The sequence below is a fragment of the Nyctibius grandis genome, chromosome 32 (assembly GCF_013368605.1).
Source record: "Nyctibius grandis isolate bNycGra1 chromosome 32, bNycGra1.pri, whole genome shotgun sequence".
Taxonomy (NCBI): Eukaryota; Metazoa; Chordata; class Aves; order Nyctibiiformes; family Nyctibiidae; genus Nyctibius; species Nyctibius grandis.
The window spans coordinates 4,496,914-4,516,699 of record NC_090689.1 but is presented as its reverse complement, the minus strand read 5'-3'; the positions used below and the strand labels follow the sequence as shown (position 1 = coordinate 4,516,699).

Below are 19,786 nucleotides of genomic sequence, written 5' to 3'. Positions count from 1 at the left end.
CGTGAAGATGGGTAACACCAGATTTAGGTCTCTGGGGACGGGAAGAAGGGATTATCCTCGTAAACAGCCCTTACGCACGCGCCGCCTGCCCTGGTGTCATCACCGCTTTTCTGGACTAAACAAGCTCCGTTCTTCTGGATTCCCCCTGAGGTCATGTTGTCACAGCCCCAGATGTTCTCATTTCTGGTGGCATCACCAGTTTTTAAACATCCTTTTTAACTGGGATGTGCAACCCACACAGCCTCCGGCCAGCCCTCCCTGAGCAAGGGGGGGATTTTTTGGGGAGGGCAATGTAGTTTTGGGTGTGGAGGCTGTTGTGGGTGGGTTGGTACCCGCTTTCCAGCAGCCTCCTGCTCCCACAGGAGAGCGGGCAGCTCCCTGGAAAGATTTAATGGCAGAGGAAAGGGCTGTGCTGGTGAGTCCCTCCTCGCAGGGGTGCCCAGGACCCATCGCTGCCCTCTTCCCTTTCCTCTCACCTCCCAGGTCAGCGTGCCTGACCGAGCCGGAGGAAACGGGAGGAGAAAGCTGGCTGCTGGCCACAGTCAACACCGAGCAGGGCTACGTGGCAGCGGGATCCCACCAGTCCCACCACCCCTCCCAGGCTGTCCCCTCCCTGGGGACCGCTTCGGTCTGAGCAAGTCCTGCCTTGAAAGATGCTCCACCGCTGCTCACCAGCCCAACAGCACAGGAGCAGAGATGGGGGCTGCTATCTAGAAATCACATGAAAGACTCCAGCGAGGAATCATCACTTCACTCTCCTCTCCCAGGCAGAGGACCCCCATGGCCTTCAGACATCTTGTGAGACCCCCCTGCAGTGCTGCGTCCAGCTCTGGGGCCCCCAACACAAGAAGGACACGGAGCTGTTGGAGCGAGTCCAGAGGAGGCCACGGAGATGCTCAGAGGGCTGGAGCCCCTCTGCTATGGAGACAGGCTGAGAGAGCTGGGGCTGTTCAGCCTGGAGAAGAGAAGGCTCTGGGGAGACCTTCTAGCACCTTCCAGTACCTGAAGGGGCTACAGGAAAGCTGGAGAGGTGCTTTTTACAAGGGCATGGAGTGACAGGACGAGGGGGATGGTTTTAAACTGAAAGAGGGGAGATTGAGATGAGATGTGAGGAAGAAATTCTTTGCTGTGAGGGTGGTGAGACCCTGGCCCAGGTTGCCCAGAGAAGCTGTGGCTGCCCCCTCCCTGGCAGTGTTCAAGGCCAGGTTGGATGGGGCTTGGAGCAACCTGGTCTGGTGGAAGGTGTCCCTGCCCGTGGCAGGGGGTTGGAACTGGATGGGCTTTATGGTCCCTTCCAACCCAAACCAGTCTGTGATTCTGTGATTCTATGATCTGAGCACATGGATTCCAGAACACTGCAAATCTCTGTGTCTTCAGAGCAATTTCTCCTGGCACCAGTCACTTCTCCCCTCCCAGCTCCAGGAGCAGTAAAGTTTACATATAGATAAGTAATTTTAAAATAACAAGCTCTTTGGAAAAACCCAAGCCCGCCTGCGCTGTTACTTGCGGAGAAGTTTCCATGGAGAAGAAGCTGCTGTTTGGGAACACTTTCACCCCGCTGCCCGGCCTCAGGGATGCTCTGTGCCGCCTGCTGTGGTGACAAATGACAGCAGCGGCCCTCTGCGTGGCTGAGGCCATGGGGAACAAAGCACCCCCTCAGGCCAGACTGGTCCCCAGGACGCACGTACCCAACGCTGAAGGTCCCGTGCACGGTCCCAAAACTTCAACATCTGGTCTGGGATGGGCGATGTGGCTTTAGGCACAGCGAGCCCCAACTGTGGAGGGACAGCTGGGAGTGAAGTGGGAGTTGGCCTCTCCTCCCAGGCAACTAGGGATAGGACAAGAGGACACAGCCTCAAGCTTCACCAGGGAAGGTTCAGGTTGGACATTAGGAAGCATTTCTTCTCAGAAAGGGTCATTAGCCATTGGAAGGGTCTGCCCAGGGAGGTGGTGGAGTCACCATCTCTGGAGGGGTTTAAGAAAAGCCTGGACATGGCCCTTAGTGCCGTGGTCTAGTTGCCATGGTGGTGTCAGGGCAATGGTTGGACTCGATGATCCCAGAGGGCTCTTCCAAACTCATTGATTCTGTGTTTGGAGGTGATCAAAACCACTGACTTCAGAAACAAACCAGGATCCCATTTTACCAGGCTGGTTTAAACGCCCCCTCCTCCAAAGAGCAAGGAGTTCTAGAAACGTGTTTCAAGGACGAGTGTTTTGCTAGAAGAATTGAACAACATATCTACATGTAAACCCTCGACAATCCTTGACCTGTGCAAGGATTTAGGGTAAAAGGGGACCAGGAAATTTTGTTTTTTTAATTTGATCCAATTTGGGAACAGCAGCATTGCTTAGAAAGGGCTGGAAATTAAGACTGTGCATTAGTTTCCAGCTCCGAGGCTCACACCTCTGGTCCCAAAGGATGTGAACATCTAAGCCTCCTAAGAAGCATTTATATGTGATGAAGGAGTCCGTGAGTGCTACGACTCGCTCACACCAGCTAAATGTCACTGAAATAGGGGACACAGGACATCACAGACACCGAACAGCTTCCACATCCCCCTGGCCACACGCCCCGGGGCCCGTGGAGGACAAACACCTCCCCACCATCCTAGAAGGTGCACAACTTTCCTCGGGCAAGTGGAAATGTTTGAACCAGCGCCTGGCAAGCACCGTTGCCTGCGGAGAAGGGATGGAAACCCTGGGAGCTTTGATGGTGGGAAAGGTGGAGGACCCCCATTCCACACACACCCCACTGTGGGGGCAAAGAGGAAGGTGGAAGGAAGCGGGGTCACTTGGTATGATTTGGGGCTTTTCTTCTCACCCTTGGAAAAGTCAGGGCTTTGCAGCTATTGTTGCTGTTCCACACAGCGCTGGCCTCTCGGAGGAGCACAGACCCACAATGAATTAAAAAAACAACCCAAAAACCACAGGAAGGAAAAGAACTACCAGGGAAAGGAAAAAGCAGCGGCAGGAACAAATACTCACGGCTGAAATAATGCGGTGGCTGCTGCGAGGGGTGCAGGTAGGAAAGGTCACACCCCAGGCAAACCCTCTCCTGGGCAGAGCTTCAGGCTTTGGTGTGAAGTCCTGGCTTTTTGTCTTTATTGCTACAGGCGAGCACTGGGAGCACGGTCGTGGAACGGGAAGGCAGAAAGGCAACTGGGCACTCGAGGGGGTGAGATAACAGGAATAAGCCCCGTGAACAGGGGTATTGAAGGAGAATTTCTTTGAAATCCGAGATTTCTTCGAAATCCAGGCTCAGGAGGGAAGCAGCTGCCTGCAGACACCTGGAAAGTGCTGGTCATCCAACAGCAGACACTGGAGGTGGCAGCCTCAGCTGGGATTAACAGCTTACGCTCATGGATTTTGAGGAAGACGAGCACTGAGGCCAAGGGTTTGGCATCCCGGGTTTGTCTCCCCCCCCTCTCTCAGCTGAAGCCCCCGCTCCGCTCTGCCAAGGCAAACGGACAAAGGATCCAAGAGGAAACCTTCCCGGTGCTGCTGCTTCCGCCGCGTCAGCTCCCACCGGAGTTCAACGGTTGGGTGGGACGTTGCTGGACCAAGGGCAACACGCAGGGGCTGGGCCAGAGCTGCTCTCCACCTCTCCGAGCTCAGATCCAAGCTACTTAAAGTTCACAATGAAGAAAAAACAAACAACAACAAAAAAAACCCAAAAATACTACCTCGAGTCTCCTGCTGCTGCTCCCCAGCAAACGTTTCCATGGAGAAAAATCAGATCCCATCCAGTTCCCCGTCAGGGGATGAGGTATAAAGCAGCAGCTGTAAGGATCTCACTTTATAGCCCCCAAGAGCCCAGAGGGAAGGAGCAGACACCACCCTGCATGAACTGACTCCTTTCCTTTGCTGCCTACATCCCTGCCACAGTGAGGCACAGGCACCTCCGAGAAATTCAGCTACCACTCCTGAAGAACATGTGGAGATGAGTCTCTGATGGGGATGCTTAAAACATCATGGTCTTCATGACAAGAGACCAGAGCAGCACGGGAAACCCCCTGCCAGGTTACCAGGCCCTTGGCTCAGATAAAGCAGCTACGGAGCTTTCGCTGGGATGAGCAGCTGGAGTGCCACCCTTCACAGCAGCTCACAGCTTAGATCACCGAAGGGACCATTCCTTCTGCATGGAGTGAGTCCAGAGGAGGCCACGGGGATGCTCAGAGGGCTGGAGCCCCTCTGCTCTGGAGACAGGCTGAGAGAGTTGGGGCTGTTCAGCCTGGAGAAGAGAAGGCTCCGGGGAGACCTTCTAGCACCTTCCAGTACCTGAAGGGGCTACAGGAAAGCTGGAGAGGGGCTTTTTACAAGGGCATGGAGTGACAGGATGAGGGGGAACGGTTTTAAACTGGAAGAGAGGAGATTGAGATGAGATATGAGGAAGAAATTCTTTGCTGTGAGGGTGGTGAGACCCTGGCCCAGGTTGCCCAGAGAAGCTGTGGCTGCCCCCTCCCTGGCAGTGTTCAAGGCCAGGTTGGATGGGGCTTGGAGCAACCTGGTCTGGTGGAAGGTGTCCCTGCCTGTGGCAGGGGGTTGGAACTAGATGGGCTTTAAGGTCCCTTCCAACCCAAACCAGTCTGTGATTCTGTGATTCTCAGTCCAACAGCTCGCAGCTGTCCCAGGGAAGGGCTGCTGAAATACATAACCAGGTAGGTTTCACCATTCCAACTCAAACACCTTTATTTCTGTGCTGTCAGCTTCACCCGTCCTCACAGAGGACAGAGCGCAGGAGGGAAGGGAACTTTCCCAGACAAGCTGTTGGTTACATTTGGGGGCAACAAGGAAGAACCAAGGCCACGAGGAGCCATTCCCATTATTTTCTTTTCCAAAATCCCACTGTGAAAGTCTGAGGAGTCTTTGCTAAGCTGTTTTGACTTTAAAATTAAAACCAAGCGTTAACTTTTGGGCCAAGAGGACTACTTGGTAGTTAAAAAGAGTCCACAGGAGCCTTAAGAGACTTTTTCCCCCTGCTTTCCCAACCAGATGTGGGGCCTAACGTAGCCTGTAAAGACTCTCCTGCCAGTCCTCTCCCAACAGCACCTGTACTCCTGCCCCAGAAACAGACTCTGAAGCAATACCACACTCTGGACTCAGAGGGGAAGGGAAGGAAAGGCTGGGATTAAAAAAACAAACACAACCCAAAACAACAGAAACTCTGAAGAGACTGACACAAAAGACATAAAAAGCAGGAGAAGCTCTGAAAATATGTTGAGATGGTCAAGAAAAGTCACATCAAAATATATTTAAAAACCAGAAATTCCAATCTGTGTGGAATTTAAAACTCCTTTCCCCACCTTTTCTTTTTTTTTTTCCCCTGCTCAAGGAGTCTCTTTGTTGTTCCAGGATGTGGAACACGATAGGCAGCACCAGTTATGTCCTGAAAAGGGTAGTACTTCCTCCAACTCGTCTGAGCACTTCCATCATTTACAAAGAAAAAAAATTACATATACCTTAACAATTGCCCCAACCCTCCCTCTTCTCCATTCTACAGTGGGCAGGAGACTTGCAAACAAATCTGCCTCTGAATTTAAGTCCTGTTTTTCCACACGTCAATAGCCCTGCAGTCCATTGTACACCTTCTGCACCGATCCTTGTTTCAACAGCTGTTTGAGACCTGCAAGAGAAGGGGAAGCGTCACTGCACGGCACAAACAGGAGGACTCTGCATTTACACATCTGGCTCGGAGGCCCCCGTGGCTGAGCTCATGTATCTGAATAACGCAAACACTGGTACTCCAAGAACATCATTAAAAGAAAATTAAAAAAAAGGCAAAAATCCCCCTAAATCCAGAGGTGCAACAGCGTTTCTGCTCCTCCTGCACTCCTAAAAGGAGAAACAGGACTGAGGTTAGTGACGCCATCCCAGCACTTTCCCACGCTCTCAGGACCACACGAGGCCAGTAGATCCAGGCAGAAAGTCGCCCCTGCTACAAACTCAAAGCCCAGAGCACCACCTTGAGATCCTCACAGCTCTGGAAGGGATAAAGCCGACTCCCAGAGCTGCTTTGCTATTTGAGTTGAGAACAATTTTATCATCTGAAGTAAAACTGCAACAACAAACAGCTTTCTGAGTGTTACCAGGGTCTAATTCACCCAGCTCAAGAGAAACCTGCTAGCAGCAGGCTGGGGAGCACTATGCTTGAGTCCTTCTGGACTTGCCTGCTACAGAAACCCCCATTAGTAATTAGAGAGCAGAGGTTTTCACACTGGTATGTGGTGCCTGGGGACACTACTGTCCACTAGAAGTAGTCCCTGAAGACAATTAAGAGAAGCAAACTCATTATCTGTGGGCTTAAGTATCCCACTGAAGGCCTGAAAATCTTTTGCAACCCAGTTTCACCAAGGAGCCCAGATGGCTTTACAAATACCATCTTCCCCACCCCTGAAAGCCCATTCACAAAACGTTTCAAAGAACTGACTGCTCTGAGGTCCTGGCAGTATCAGATTCTTCGCAGAGCAGGATAAGAGAAGAGTGAGTCAGCCTTTAAAACCATAATACTTCATCTACAGGGCTCAGCATGTTCAGGGGAAGACTGGCAGGTCTTCACTGCTGCTTCAAGGGCAAGTCTGCACAAAGCAGAGGAAGAGGACTGGCAACAATGGATGTGTCACGCTATTTTTTCCAGAGACAATCAGAGGGGACTCCCTCTTCCAAGTCAGCCTGGTCACACACTGCCAGGACTCCCACTGCCCTGGCCATGGGGCCTCTCCAGCACCTCTGCTCTGACCACCACCAGAAACCACTGAGCCCGAGCAGGGGCTGTCAGGACAAACACAGAGATGAAAACTCCCCATACCATGGGTAACTTTTAAATAATAAAAATAAAATTAAGCTAAAAGTGCTTAATTCTGCTGTTGGATGTCCCTGAAACAGCATCAGTCTTGCAACAAAGCATGCTGGTTTGCACCTCAACACAAGACAGGATTGCAGCTTGCTCTGCTGCTCCACTGAAGCCAGAGTCATGGTGTCATACTGCTCCTGTTTGTACAACAGGTCAGACTAGGCTGCCTGGAAAACACTGCCGTGGTCGTTAATTTTAAGTGAGGTACATAGGCATGGAGAAGGAGGAGCAGTAATTAAATCAACCAATTTACTTGTACAGAAAAAAACACCAAGCTTTCAGGCATGCAAGTCCTTCCTCAGGAAATGCAGCTAGAAGAGAGCACGTCTCCCTGCAATCCTTGTCCTGCTTGTCTACCCTTAAATCATTCTGGCTACCAATACTACTGTCCTTTAAGACCAGTGATTTGATGCATAACGGTCACAATAGCTCTGTCAAAACCCTGGAAAACTGTCCTGGAAGTAATAACTGGACCCAAGACGGCTCTCTGCCAGGCAAGAACTATTCATGCCTCTTCCTTGCTGCCCAGAGAACCCTGAATTCTTTTCTACATTCAGAAACATCCTCAATAGCAGGGCAAAGATGAGCCCCTACACAGCTAATTATTCAGGATAGGTCATTCTCCAGGGGAGTGTGAGGCAAGTTCACTTCCCCTCCACAGCCAAAGGAGGCTCAAAGCCACTTCCTGGCTGATGGGTGAGAGGATTTGCCTCCTGGATGTGTAGTTCTTTGAAAGGAAGGGCACAGCTGGAGAAAGGTGCTCCAGGAACCCTGAAAAAAGTGGGTTTAGCACCATTCCCGTACCTCATTTCCTGCTAGCAAGCTCCAGGCAGCTGCCTGCTGGCCTGAAGGATACCCTCATTAGTGCACAGGATATTTCAACACGTTATCTGACGTTGAATCAGGAATTCCAGGCAGGAATCCTGGCATTTGGTGCTACTGCACCTCAGGCATTTTTTTTTTTACTAGAGCCACCTTCGAGATTTTTCTGACACCACCAAGAGCTGACGGGTTACAACACAACCCGGGCACTTTGCTGCCTGTTGCTGCTCTCTGAGCACTCCAGAGTGGTATTCAGAGCTCAAAAAAAAGACAATAAAGTGCCAGTAGAGATGTATGAGAGAAAGAGAAAGTCAAAGAGAAAGTCACCTCTGATCAACAGGCAATAAATTCCCTGATGTCACACTGGCAGGAAAGCAAGCATATTATTTCTCTGACTCTAAAAGCTTAGACTAGAGCGGTGCTCTTGGAGTCAGAGTATCTCCTGCCTGCCCCAGGAGCTGTACATTTGGTAACGAGATAAGAAGTTAGGACCAGCTCCAACAATAAGAAAAAAAAGGATGTTTTGAATTCTGAAGCCTACAGCCTTCCTTTGAATGTGTACACTGAACTGCTGCCACACAACGTGAATAGACCTATTCCCTCATAAAACTCCTGAGATCACTGGATGTTTGGAGATATTCTAGCACACAGAAATGCAGCTGACTGCCGACCCAGTCACCTTCCCCTGGGAACGTGGAATCGCTTCAGGAGGGAGTGAAACCCCCAAAGGCCCCCTGGCTGCACACACTCATGCCAGTACCATCACCTCTGCGGTTCTGACAAACACGCAGGCTTCTGTCGCTGCTCTTTGCCCACTCTCTTCACAAACTGCCAAGAGCAACAGCTGGAAAAACCTCACGTCTGTTGGAGAGGTGCTGTCGCCTTATGAAGCTTCAAGAAGGGCAGCAGAGCCTGGAAGGAGACTATACACTGAAGCAGTAACTGTGCTGCGCAGCCCTCACCAGACACAACCAGCAGGAAAGCACAGGGGGTCAGAACACAAACCAGCTTCACCCAAAGCACAGCCCAAACAGCTGCAGAAAAGCCACAAGCAACCCTGGAGCTTCAGCTACCCACTGAGCTCCAAGTGGTAGCTAGGACAGTGTCATCAACGCAACAAGAAGTGCTGTAGGGCTGAGAAAAGCCCACCCAGGGCTTGGCTTCCCCTCTACCAACTTGAAGAGTCCAGGAAAGCTGCATATTTTCCTCATTTCACCAGGACAGCTGCCAGAATCCACTAAAAGGGCACCTTCAGAAGAAGAAAGTATGATAGCCCTAAGCAGCAGGAAGAGGTTGTGGGGATGGGGATTATCTAAAGAGCTGCACTGGTACATGCCAGGGACATCTTTGCCCCATAGCAGAGGATGGGGCCCTTGGCGCCTACTCTGATGCCTTGTGCAGAGCAGCAGGACCTACTGCAGAGGCTGCTGAAGCAACGAGGGATTTCCAGCTAGGAGTACAGTATTTACCCACCCATCAATTTTAGGATTTCTACATAGTTCACCAAGTTACCATTTGAGCACCGAACCTGAGGAGCAGATCTCTCCTAGGAAATATCTGCATTGTACCCTTCTTCCTTACACGGCCACAAAGCACTTGGGGTAGAAGGAGATGGAGAGAGGAACAACCCTTCTCCTGATGCTGCCTGATACTCTTCACCCTTGAGAGCAGAGGGATTTTCACAAGTCTTGCCTCCAAGAAAGCAGAAGCAGGGGCTGGAAATCCACTTGTGATCCCATTCCAGCAGAGGCTAAGCCCAGCAAGTCAGACAGATGGCCAGCTACAAAACAAAGCACCTGCCCACTTGCCAAGTGCTACATCCCAGCAGTGGCACATCCCAACCTCATCTGGTTCCCTACAGCTGCAGCAGCCAAGCTCGCTGGCTTCAAAGGGAAATTGAAGTTAATCACAGGGCACCGGCCAACTGTGTTATGTTGTACAAGGGGCACAGGGAAAGCAGAGCCCCCCTGACCGCTACAGGCCACCGGTTCAGTGGTGCCAACTTCTTATCAGCTTTGGCGAGAGGTCTGTGCCACCCACTGCCACGCCAGGGCTTTACAACACTCACCTTCCCGCTGTTCGTTTGTCAGTTGCTCTTTGGGGAACTCCACATCAAACGTTATTATTAGTGAGCCTTTAATATTATTGTTATCAAAATTTGGAAGGCCTTCTCCTTTCTTCCACAGTTTGGCCCCGGGTTTTGTAATTTTATCCCGAGCAACATGAACCTAGAGACAAAAGAAACGTCAGAACACTACTAGTGGTGCGTGTGTGTACCCCAATACCCCAAATGCCCTTTCCAACCCACGGGAAAGCTTCAATTAATATTGATTCCTTGCCTAATTCAGTGACATTTCAAAGGGTCCAGGCAGTATTACTGCCAGGACACATGCCAGAACTACCACCACCAAAGACAGTACATGCAATAACTGCTCTGACAGCCTGGAACCCAGACCCACACTGTGCACCCCCTCTACAGGGCCTGTTTTGGCTCCATGGGAAGTGGTCTGGAAGGCTCTAGTAGATGGGATACTCTACACAAGCAGGAGCTGCACAGACCCTGAGCAAGCTAACCCTCAGCAGAGGAGACCTGCAGCTAAATTTTGTTTACACAGAGCAAAAAAGCAAACCATTGCCTCACCTTGTGCCCATCCAAGTGGGCGATATCCATTTCAAAGCCCGTAAGTGCCTCGACCAGCGAGATCGTCACGTTTGTATACAAGTCATCTCCTCTTCTTTCAAAGACTGGGTGCCTGTGGAAGTAAAAGACATTTTCTCCTTTCCCATAGGGGAAATAGGTCCTCTAGCTTCCTCCCCTCTATTTGTGAGCTTGGAGAATTCACAAATTAGAGAGGAAGTGCAGAATGAATGACATTTAGCTTCATTTTCCTGTGCGAGGTATGTACGACTAAATAACCTTCCTATTTTTAGGGCAATGAGTGATGAGGCGTGTCAAGAAGTTGTGACTCATGCAACAGTCCTCAGTAGTGCATTTCTTTACAATAGGGAGATAGTATATTTATGGAAAAAGAAGATATTTCATGTGATTCACACAGGAGCTACTAATACATGCCAGAATTGAAGCCAAACGAGATAGAAGTGGAATTATCGCAGCATCGTAACAGTGGTGAATCCATCATCAGGGTTGAACATCCTGCACAGCCCTGAGTACCAGACCTCTGGCTGCACCAACTCTGCTGAAGGGCAAGCTACATGCTACCCAAGCAGGCCACGCTGGCCAGAAGATTGCTTGCAAGCTTCCTTTGCAGGAACCAGAAAGAGCGGTCGAACCAGGCCAGTTACTTACTTCAGAACCTTTATTCGGAAGCGCAAATCGCCCGGCTCCCCGTCCACGTGGGGTTCACCTGGGACAAAGGGAAAACAGCTCTGTTTAAAGGAGCTGGTTAGTGTCAGCTGAGAAAACAAGCAACATATTAAACACAGTAGAGATCTGCAGCTCACATGTTAAAGGAGAAAAATCAACTTGTTGATCTTTACATGACTAAAACCCTGCTTACATGGTTATTAAAGAGCCGAAGGCTTCCTGAGCATTGCCTCATTGAGCTCACAGGTCTCTGCTGTTCTGAAAGACTTGCCAGCACATTAATGATGTCCTTTGCTTGTTGAAGGACTTCATCTCCTTGGGCAGAGGGGATTCCCTTGCATACTCAAGGCTGGAACAGATGTTCTTACTCAAAAGTTATCTGAAACATCCCATTTAGAGCTTTTTTTTTGGTGTGTGTGTATGCCCCCAGCACCAGCAAAGAGAGTGGAACTCAGAGGGTTATTCAGACCTAGCAAAGAGTGTGCTCCTGGATTTCAGCAGCACGCAGAGGACACAGCCCTTCAAACCACACGAGCTGCTCAGTGACCCAAAGCAGGGCTTGGACACTTTCACTGCCATCAGGATCAGCCTTGTGGCACGGAAAAGGAGCAAGTCAAAGCTGAGCATCAGGGCAGTGCCCACACACATACCTTCACCAATGAAGGGATACTCCATCCCATCCCTCACGCCCGGCTCTATCTCCACTTCTAGTGTCCGCTCCTCATTCACGAGCCTGCAAAGGGGAGGAGCAAGCAAGCAGTAAGTTTTCAACAGCAGGTGGTAGCACCTACTTACGGCACTGGGGTAATGAGAACACCCATACAAGTTAACACATACTCTCTCCTTGCTCACATCTAAAACTGGAAGGCGAGTGCTGCCTTTCTTGTGTGTTGATACTCATCTAGTAGAGAAGACGAAGTTAACTCCTACGTGCAGTCAGCATCCGGATGTGTGACTACAGCACAGTATTCCATGTCCAGCTGTTCCCAGCTGGAAACTGTGGGCTTCCCTGTCTTTGTTTATTCAATTTAGTTGTGGAATTTCCACTGTAGTACTGCTGAGTGTTCAAAGACGTAAGAGGCTGAAAGAGCAAACTGGGGAGCTCTACATCTGATAGAGTTGGCTGTCTCTACTGTAAGAAGACTGGTTCCTTGGAAATGAGAAACCTGTGCTAAGTTCGTCCAAATTCCCCAGGTCTCACTGCTCATACAGGCACTTTCCTCCATCTAGTGGCAGGTTTGCTCCATAGAGCAGTAAAGAGCACAAGACTCACTTGACGTTGGGACATTCATCACAAACAACTTCTTGAGTCATCTGGAAACGGCCAGGACCCAACTGGGTGGTCCTCATCTCTTGCCGACAATTGCATTTCCGTTTGCCAGGGGCCTGTCTTGCCACTGGCTTGTTCCTGACAACCTGCAGGAGAGAGGAAGAGGTTGACACCAGCATGCAGGCCAGCACTCCTGGGTCTCCACAAGGGTCTGGATTTCTCAAGCAGCCTGAACATAGTTTTGTTTGTTTGTTTTTTTTAATGCACTTTCTGCTGCCTCTACAGTAGCTCCACATGGTCTTGGCCTGATACAAATAACAAAATATCAGAAAAAAAACCTGTCTCTAACACCACTATTACCATTTTCTTTCTTTTTCTGGCACGCCTCTCTAAATAGGAAAGGTAACACTAGGATAAAACAGCCGACACCTTTAGTTATGATAGCTTCCTCGTTCCACACAGTGGGCAAAATTATTTGGAGTTCCCCATTTACCCAGACACTCACAACGGAGATTCAATCAACACAAGTTCTAACGTGCAGACTAGCAGGGATTGTCAGCAGCAGAAGTGTAGCTTGCTTAAAAAAATGAAATAATTAAATCCAGAAGTTTGCAGTGACATGTTTGGCCATATAAAGAGCCTACGAAAAATCCTCAACGTGGTTTTGCAAGAATTGCAAAATGAATTTGAGGCTTATGAAGGGGGCCTCAAATACCACCAAATTCTACACAAAGACCAGTTACACCTTTTCCAACTGGGCTACTGTAATAGAAGAGCTACAGCTGGTCACTGACAGCCAATAAATAAGCTATTATCACAAGAAGCATCCCTTTATAGAGAAATTGCCAGATGGCAGAGAGGAATAAATGCATTTTCCCAGGCAACTAGCAATAGGACAAGAGGACACAGCCTCAAGCTTCACCAGGGGAGGTTCAGGTTGGACATCAGGAAGCATTTCTTCTCAGCAAGGGTCATTAGACATGGGAAGGGGCTGCCCAGGGAGGTGGTGGAGTCACCATCTCTGGAGTGGTTTAAGAAAAGCCTGGACATGGCACTTAGTGCCCTGGTCTAGTTGACATGGTGGTGTCAGGGCAATGGTTGGACTCGATGATCCCAGAGGGCTCTTCCAACCTGGTTGATTCTGTGATTGTTTCTTCAGTTAACTACTAGCAAATAGCTTCACAACATCCTCCACTGTCACTGCCAGAGACTGAGAAAACGAGCATCTATTTTAGTTCTAGTCTTTGGGAGAAGCAGTGGCCAGGCCAGACATCTCAAACCTCAGAACACACTGGAGAGACCAACAGGCAAGCGGTCAAACTTACTTCTACAAAGTTTCCTGAATACACCTCCTCCAGTGTGACCTCCAGGTCCACGATGATGTCGCTTCCTCGGGGAATGTTCCTGTCTTGTTGGCGAGGGTTACCTCCAAACATGAATCCAAAGTCCCCAAAGAAGCTGGAGTAAAACACATCGATTAGTTCAGGAAGAAATTCTGCTCAAAGAAGGCTTCGCTGAAGGGAGCCACCCAAGGCAGCAGCAACGTGCTGCTTGGTAAATGCTTCTAGCCCCCTTCAGAACAGCCTCCTCACAGCACAACAGCACCATAGTAACTCCAGATACCACTTTTTGCTCCTCGAGGACACAAGATAACACCTTCAAACAAAGCAGTCGCTTTGGCAGATTTTTCTGTACTAAAGAAAGCAAGTTTTGGAGCAGGAGTTGAATGCCAAGACCTCAAAATCTGACCACTGCCTAAGAGAAGTCCCCTCCGTACCACACTGCTGCTCAGCTACCATCACCCCAAGGTGCAAACTCTGAGTAGCGCTCCATCTCTGGCACTGCCAGTCAACGCTGGTCTTCAGTAGTTGGAGGACAAGGGGTATGAGAAAAAACTCCCTAGTAAGTCTGCATATTTTTCCTCAAAACAGGCCAGCAGACTCTGCAAGTTCTCACCCAGAAGGATTACACAAGATAAGCAACTTTAGGAATTATTTTAGTAAATCTGTGCCTAGCACAACCAAAAGGGGCCTTAAACAAACAGAAGATCAGGTTCTGCCTGAGCAACATGTAAATGCTTTCAGGTTTTAATGATCCAGGTTCTACAGCTCCTCTGAAATGTAGCATAAGCCACTACAGCATTACTTTGCAACAGAAAAAGTGATCCCCAGAGTGCACACATGATCTGAGACAGCAGGTTAAACATCAATCACATATCAGAGAACATGAGAAAGTTCCTACATGTTTCATGCAGCTGCAGCACCTTACAAATCACCCACCCTGGCGACGCAGCTTGCCAAGTATGAGCTGTCCATGTGGGAAGACAACACTGGTTCCTATCAGTTCTTGGAGCAAGGACTGATGCAAGACAGACAACTGAAAATTGCACGTGGGACAGCCACTGTACATGTATTTCTTCAAACTCTCAGTTGTCACTTCAGATCAGTGCCTCCTGACTGGGTAAAGGACCTTAACATAGAATTTGCCCACGTCAAACGTGTGCAGGAACATCACAAAATTAGAGCACCAACTACAGAACAGCCTGAAGCAGCGACACCTCCTTACTGTGAGAAGATGTCTCCATGGGAGCTCTGGTGGCCATCCTTCAATCCCTCCTCACCGTACGCATCGTACTGCTTCCTCTTCTCCTCATCCGACAGCACCTGGCAAAGGGATGCAAACAGACACGACATTCACCCCTGGCTGAACTGGGTTATTGAAACACAGCCCTCAGAGGAAGCTCCCCAGTACTCTTCAGCTGGGGACAAGTAGCAATGCTTCACACTACAGAAGCACTGGCTGCACTGGCCTGGAAAAGTTAAACATTTATCTGTTAAACCCATAAAAAGTATGGTTAGTTTATTAAAACAGCAGAAGCAACACAGAAAATATAAACAATATTGAGTTTATCTTATGGATTAAAAAAAGAGTCAGAAGGAATAATACAAACCAGTTCCTACAAAGCAGGACACTGAAAACCAACATAACACCACCCCTCTTTCTCTGTTCTCAGTTTGTTATTTCTCCCACTACTATTTCATAACAACTAGCAACAAAGGCAAGTCTGCCTGCGAATCTGAACCTGACAAACACGGTAACTCCACACCAGCTCAAACGCTGACCCTCATCCCTAAGGGCAGCAAAAGTTAGAAGTAACTTCAGTACTGAGGCAGAATAACAGATCCCAACACACGTGACTTTCAAGCCTGTAAAGCTTCAATTTTAATTCCTAAGTATTGATCCTTGCTCTTTCCTTCCCCAGAGATCCAGAATTTCCAGTCAGATTTAGTCTGCCTTCCCCTTCCTCCCCTGTTGATTGTGTTTTGGCAGATTAAAATTGCCAGGTTAGCTGGCAGAAGGCTGGAGAGGAGTGGAAACAGGTGGAGAAGCTCACTAAAGGATGAAAACCAGCTGAAGTTGTAACCAATGATAAAGGGTAGCAACAAGCTAAAGAAACCAACAGTGACTTTCATAGCTTCATCTTGTAGATGAGTTCAGCTCTCCCTTTGTCAATCTAGATTTTGCATTAAAACACACATTTCCTGAAACTGGGACAAGCTTTCCATTGTGTCAGAGCAAAATTCTTCCAGTAAAGTCCTGCACAGCACTGACGATACCACAAGCAATGAGAAAGGAATAAACACCACCAAATAATTGCCTTCCCATTAATTCTCCTTATTTCTGCAGGCTTTTGGAGAACACTACTCCAGCAAAGAGAGTTTTTTTTTTTAGGTTAGGTTGCCTTGAAAGCAAAGCAACTACTGTGGGTAAGCTTGGAAAAACCCCACCTCCAAATCACTCAGAGACTAAGGGCTCACGTGGGATCAGTCTCCTTTCTAACTGTAACACCTGTGTTCAGACCACACAGCTGCAGGGGGAAAATCACTCACACAGAATCACAGAATGTCAGGGATTGGAAGGGACCTTGAAAGATCATCTAGTCCAATCCCCTGCCAGAGCAGGATTACCTGGATCATGTCACACAGGAACACGTCCAGGCGGGTTTTGAATGTCTCCAGAGAAGGAGACTCCACAACTTCTCTGGGCAGCCTGTGCCAGTGTTCGGTCACCCTCACAGTAAAGAAGTTTTTCCTCATATTTATGTGGAACCTCCTGTGTTCCAGCTTGCACCCATTACCCCTTGTCCTGTCAGTGGATGTCACTGAGAAGAGCCTGGCTCCATCCTCATGACACTTGCCCTTTACATATTTATAAACATTAATGAGGTCATCCCTCAGTCTCCTCTTCTCCAAGCTAAAGAGACCCAGCTCCCTCAGCCTCTCCTCAGAAGGGAGATGTTCCACTCCCTTAATCATCTTCATGGCTCTGCGCTGGACTCTCTCTAGCAGTTCCCTGTCCTTCTTGAACTGAGGGGCCCAGAACTGGACACAATATTCCAGATGCGGCCTCACCAGGGCAGAGCAGAGGGGGAGGAGAACCTCTCTCGACTTGCTAACCACACCCCTTCTAATACACCCCAGGATGCCATCGGCCTTCTTGGCCACAAGGGCACACTGCTGGCTCATGGTCATCCTGCTGTCCACCAGGACCCCCAGGTCCCTTTCCCCTCTGCTGCTCTCCAACAGGTCTGTCCCCAGCTTGTACTGGTACATGGGGTTGTTCTTGCCCAGAAGCAGGACTCTACACTTGCCCTTGTTATAGTTCATTAAATGTCTCCCCGCCCAACTCTCCAGCCTGTCCAGGTCTCTCTGAATGGCTGCGCAGCCTTCTGGGGTGTCAGCCACTCCTCCCAGTTTGGTGCCATCAGCGAACTTGCTGACAGTGCACTCTATTCCCTCATCCAAGTCATTAATGAATATATTGAATAGAACTGGTCCCAGTACCAACCCTTGAGGGACTCCGCTAGACACAGGGCTCCAACTGGACTCTGTCCCATTGACCACCACTCTCTGGCTTCTTTCCTTCAGCCAGTTCCCAATCCACCTCACTACCCGATCAGCCAGACCACACTTCCCCAGTTTAGCTGCGAGGATGCTGGGGGAGACCGTGTCAAACGCTTTACTGAAATCGAGATAGACACATCCACAGCTTTACCATCATCTATCCACCGGGTTACGTCCTCATAAAAGGCCATCAAGTTGGTTAAGACTCAGGTTAAAACTCAGGCTGTTTAAACGAAGGAGACTTGAGTACTTTAATTAACCTACTTTCCCCACAATTCTTCTGCAGACTTCGCTATAGATAGCCAGTCAAACCCTGCGCAGCCACGCTGCTAACAGAGGCTTTGCTTTATGGCACAACCCATCCTGGTTTAGGTTATAAGGGAAACATAATTCTAGCTCCTTTTTGCCCCAAACAATCCAACACGCTGCATGTCATGGCTAATTTAGCAGGCTCTGCAAGCTGTGCTGGCTAAATAGAGACCAAGACCCTGCAGGACATCAAAATGCTTTGCACTCACTGGTTTCCCTGTGAGAGTTCAGCCAATTTATTTAAGACTAGGTAAGTGTGAACTAAAAAAGAGGTCCCAGCTCTGATACAAAAATAAAGCCACTGTGGGTTTTTTTTCTGACTAAAGAGGAATGCATTCAAGCGGTTTCTCTCACTTCCCCATTCATTTTATATTTGCATATCTGAAGAGCAGAGAGCACCAGGGATGGAAGCAGGAGCCACGCTGCAGCTGCAGGCTGAGCAGCACCACCAGACTGCAGTGGGAACACAAACCCTTTCCCCTTCTGAAGCTCGACTCCTCAAAGAGGACACAAACCTCCCACTCAAAAAGCCCACCAGCGCAGGCAAAGTCCTGGTGGAACCACTGGTATGAATTCCTGCTGGTCAACACCATCTTCCTCGGGGGCCCTCTGCTCCACAGGGCATGGCAGGAGCAGATGGAAACCAACAGTGACGGAAGGGAGACAAAAAGAACAGAGAATGTGGAAGAAACAGATCCCATCTGCCTGCCTGAATTGCAGTAACGTGTATGTACGTGGCAGAGAAAGTAAGCTTTGACCTAAAACATTTGGCTAATAAAATAATCTACGTGTGGTTTATATAATGCACTGTGCTATTAGTGCCAGCTATCATTTGTCTGCTGCTATATGATCATTGAAACAGCAGGAATCCTCGTGCATGTGCGACTCACAATCATTTTTCCCACCTTAACACCTTCTAAAAGACAAGCCAACCACCTTCCATCTCCCATCAGCTCAGACTTACTCACAGCCAGGCACCACACACACACACTTGCTCCTGTGCCAATATTTACAGCTGATGCTACGCTATTTCTTCCTCAGAGAACTATTAATAAACACCAAATAACTTTAACTGCTGCCATCACTTTCTCCTGGCTAAGCGAGCTGTTGTCCTCTGACAGAAGGAGCTCTCTAATCAGCCCGACAGACTCTCCACCTCTGTTTTTGGTTTGGTAGAACATCCTAAATTTGATATAGTAATAGGGGGAGGAGGGATTGCACCTGCACCTTATAGAAGGGTATTTACATTTCCTAGAAGCCCTCCTTTTTCATTCCGCTGAACATTATGGGATGAACCCTCATGGGACAACTTGTTGGCCACGCTCAGCTTCATGTTCCCAGCATATTTTACCACGAACCCATCCACCCTTCACAGCCTGGGAAGAATAAGGTTCTCCGAGTCCCTCACAACAGGTTGCACAACTTCACCCCTCTCCCTCCCCAGCAGCCACACCAGGCCTCCCCACACCGCAGGCAGCGGGGTGGGGAGCCCACGGCCCCCGGCCTCACCTCGTAGGCAGCCCCCAGATCCTGGAACTTCTCCTGCGCCCGGGGGTCGTCGGGGTTCCTGTCGGGATGGAGCTGCAGCGCCAGTTTGCGGTAGGCCTTCTTGATGTCCTTGATGGAGGCGCCGCGGGACACCCCCAGGATCTTGTAGAAGTCCCTCCTGGGGAGGAAGAGAGAGAGGGGAAGGGAGCGAGGCCCCGTCAGCACCCGCCGAGCGCGGGAGGACACAGGCCCAGCGCTGAGGCGATGGCGCGGGGGGGGGACAGCCACAGGCCCGGCGCACTCACCCGGCGGCGGCCTCCCCACAGAGGCAGAGCAGCAGGAGGCAGAGGCGGCCGAGCCAGCCGGGGGCCATAGCGCGGCGGCGGCGGGGGCCGGGCCTGCCCGGGGCGGAGGGAAGGAGGGAGCGGCGCTCTCCGGGAGGGGCCGCGGCCGCCCGCCCCGGCCCGGCCACCATGAGATGTGAAGCGGAGCCCGGCGACAGCCGCCAGCCAATAGGAGCGCGGCGCTGCCCCGCGCGCTGCAGGCCGCCGGCCAATCGGCTGCGCACACTTCACCACCGGCTACGCGCCGCTGACCAATCGCCTGCCAGGGCGTCGGCTCTGGGCCCTCTGGTCCAATCATCACTCAACGCGTCACGCGGCCCCTTGCCCTATCGCCGCGCCAGGCCACAGGAAATATGCCTTCCCCCAGCGGCAGCCAATCAGAGGGCGCGTCGTTTATTCCCGCCTCCGCTCTTGTTCGAGCAACCAATCGAAACCGGCTCCTCGGGGAGGGGGCGGGCCTGCGCAGCCCAGGCG

General features: G+C 50.2%; 1 protein-coding gene across 1 annotated transcript; it reads right to left on the bottom strand.

The window, feature by feature from the left end:
- Positions 1-5,213: 5,213 nt before the first annotated feature.
- DNAJB11 (DnaJ heat shock protein family (Hsp40) member B11) lies at positions 5,214-19,455 on the bottom strand. The gene is made up of 10 exons (XM_068421107.1): positions 19,274-19,455; positions 18,990-19,146; positions 14,833-14,930; positions 13,593-13,725; positions 12,271-12,413; positions 11,648-11,730; positions 10,980-11,037; positions 10,314-10,425; positions 9,741-9,900; positions 5,214-5,623 (listed from the first exon to the last, which is right to left on the bottom strand). The coding sequence occupies exons 1-10, from the start codon at positions 19,441-19,443 to the stop codon at positions 5,559-5,561; spliced, it is 1,179 nt and encodes a 392-aa protein (XP_068277208.1). The 5' UTR covers positions 19,444-19,455; the 3' UTR covers positions 5,214-5,558.
- Positions 19,456-19,786: the final 331 nt, after the last annotated feature.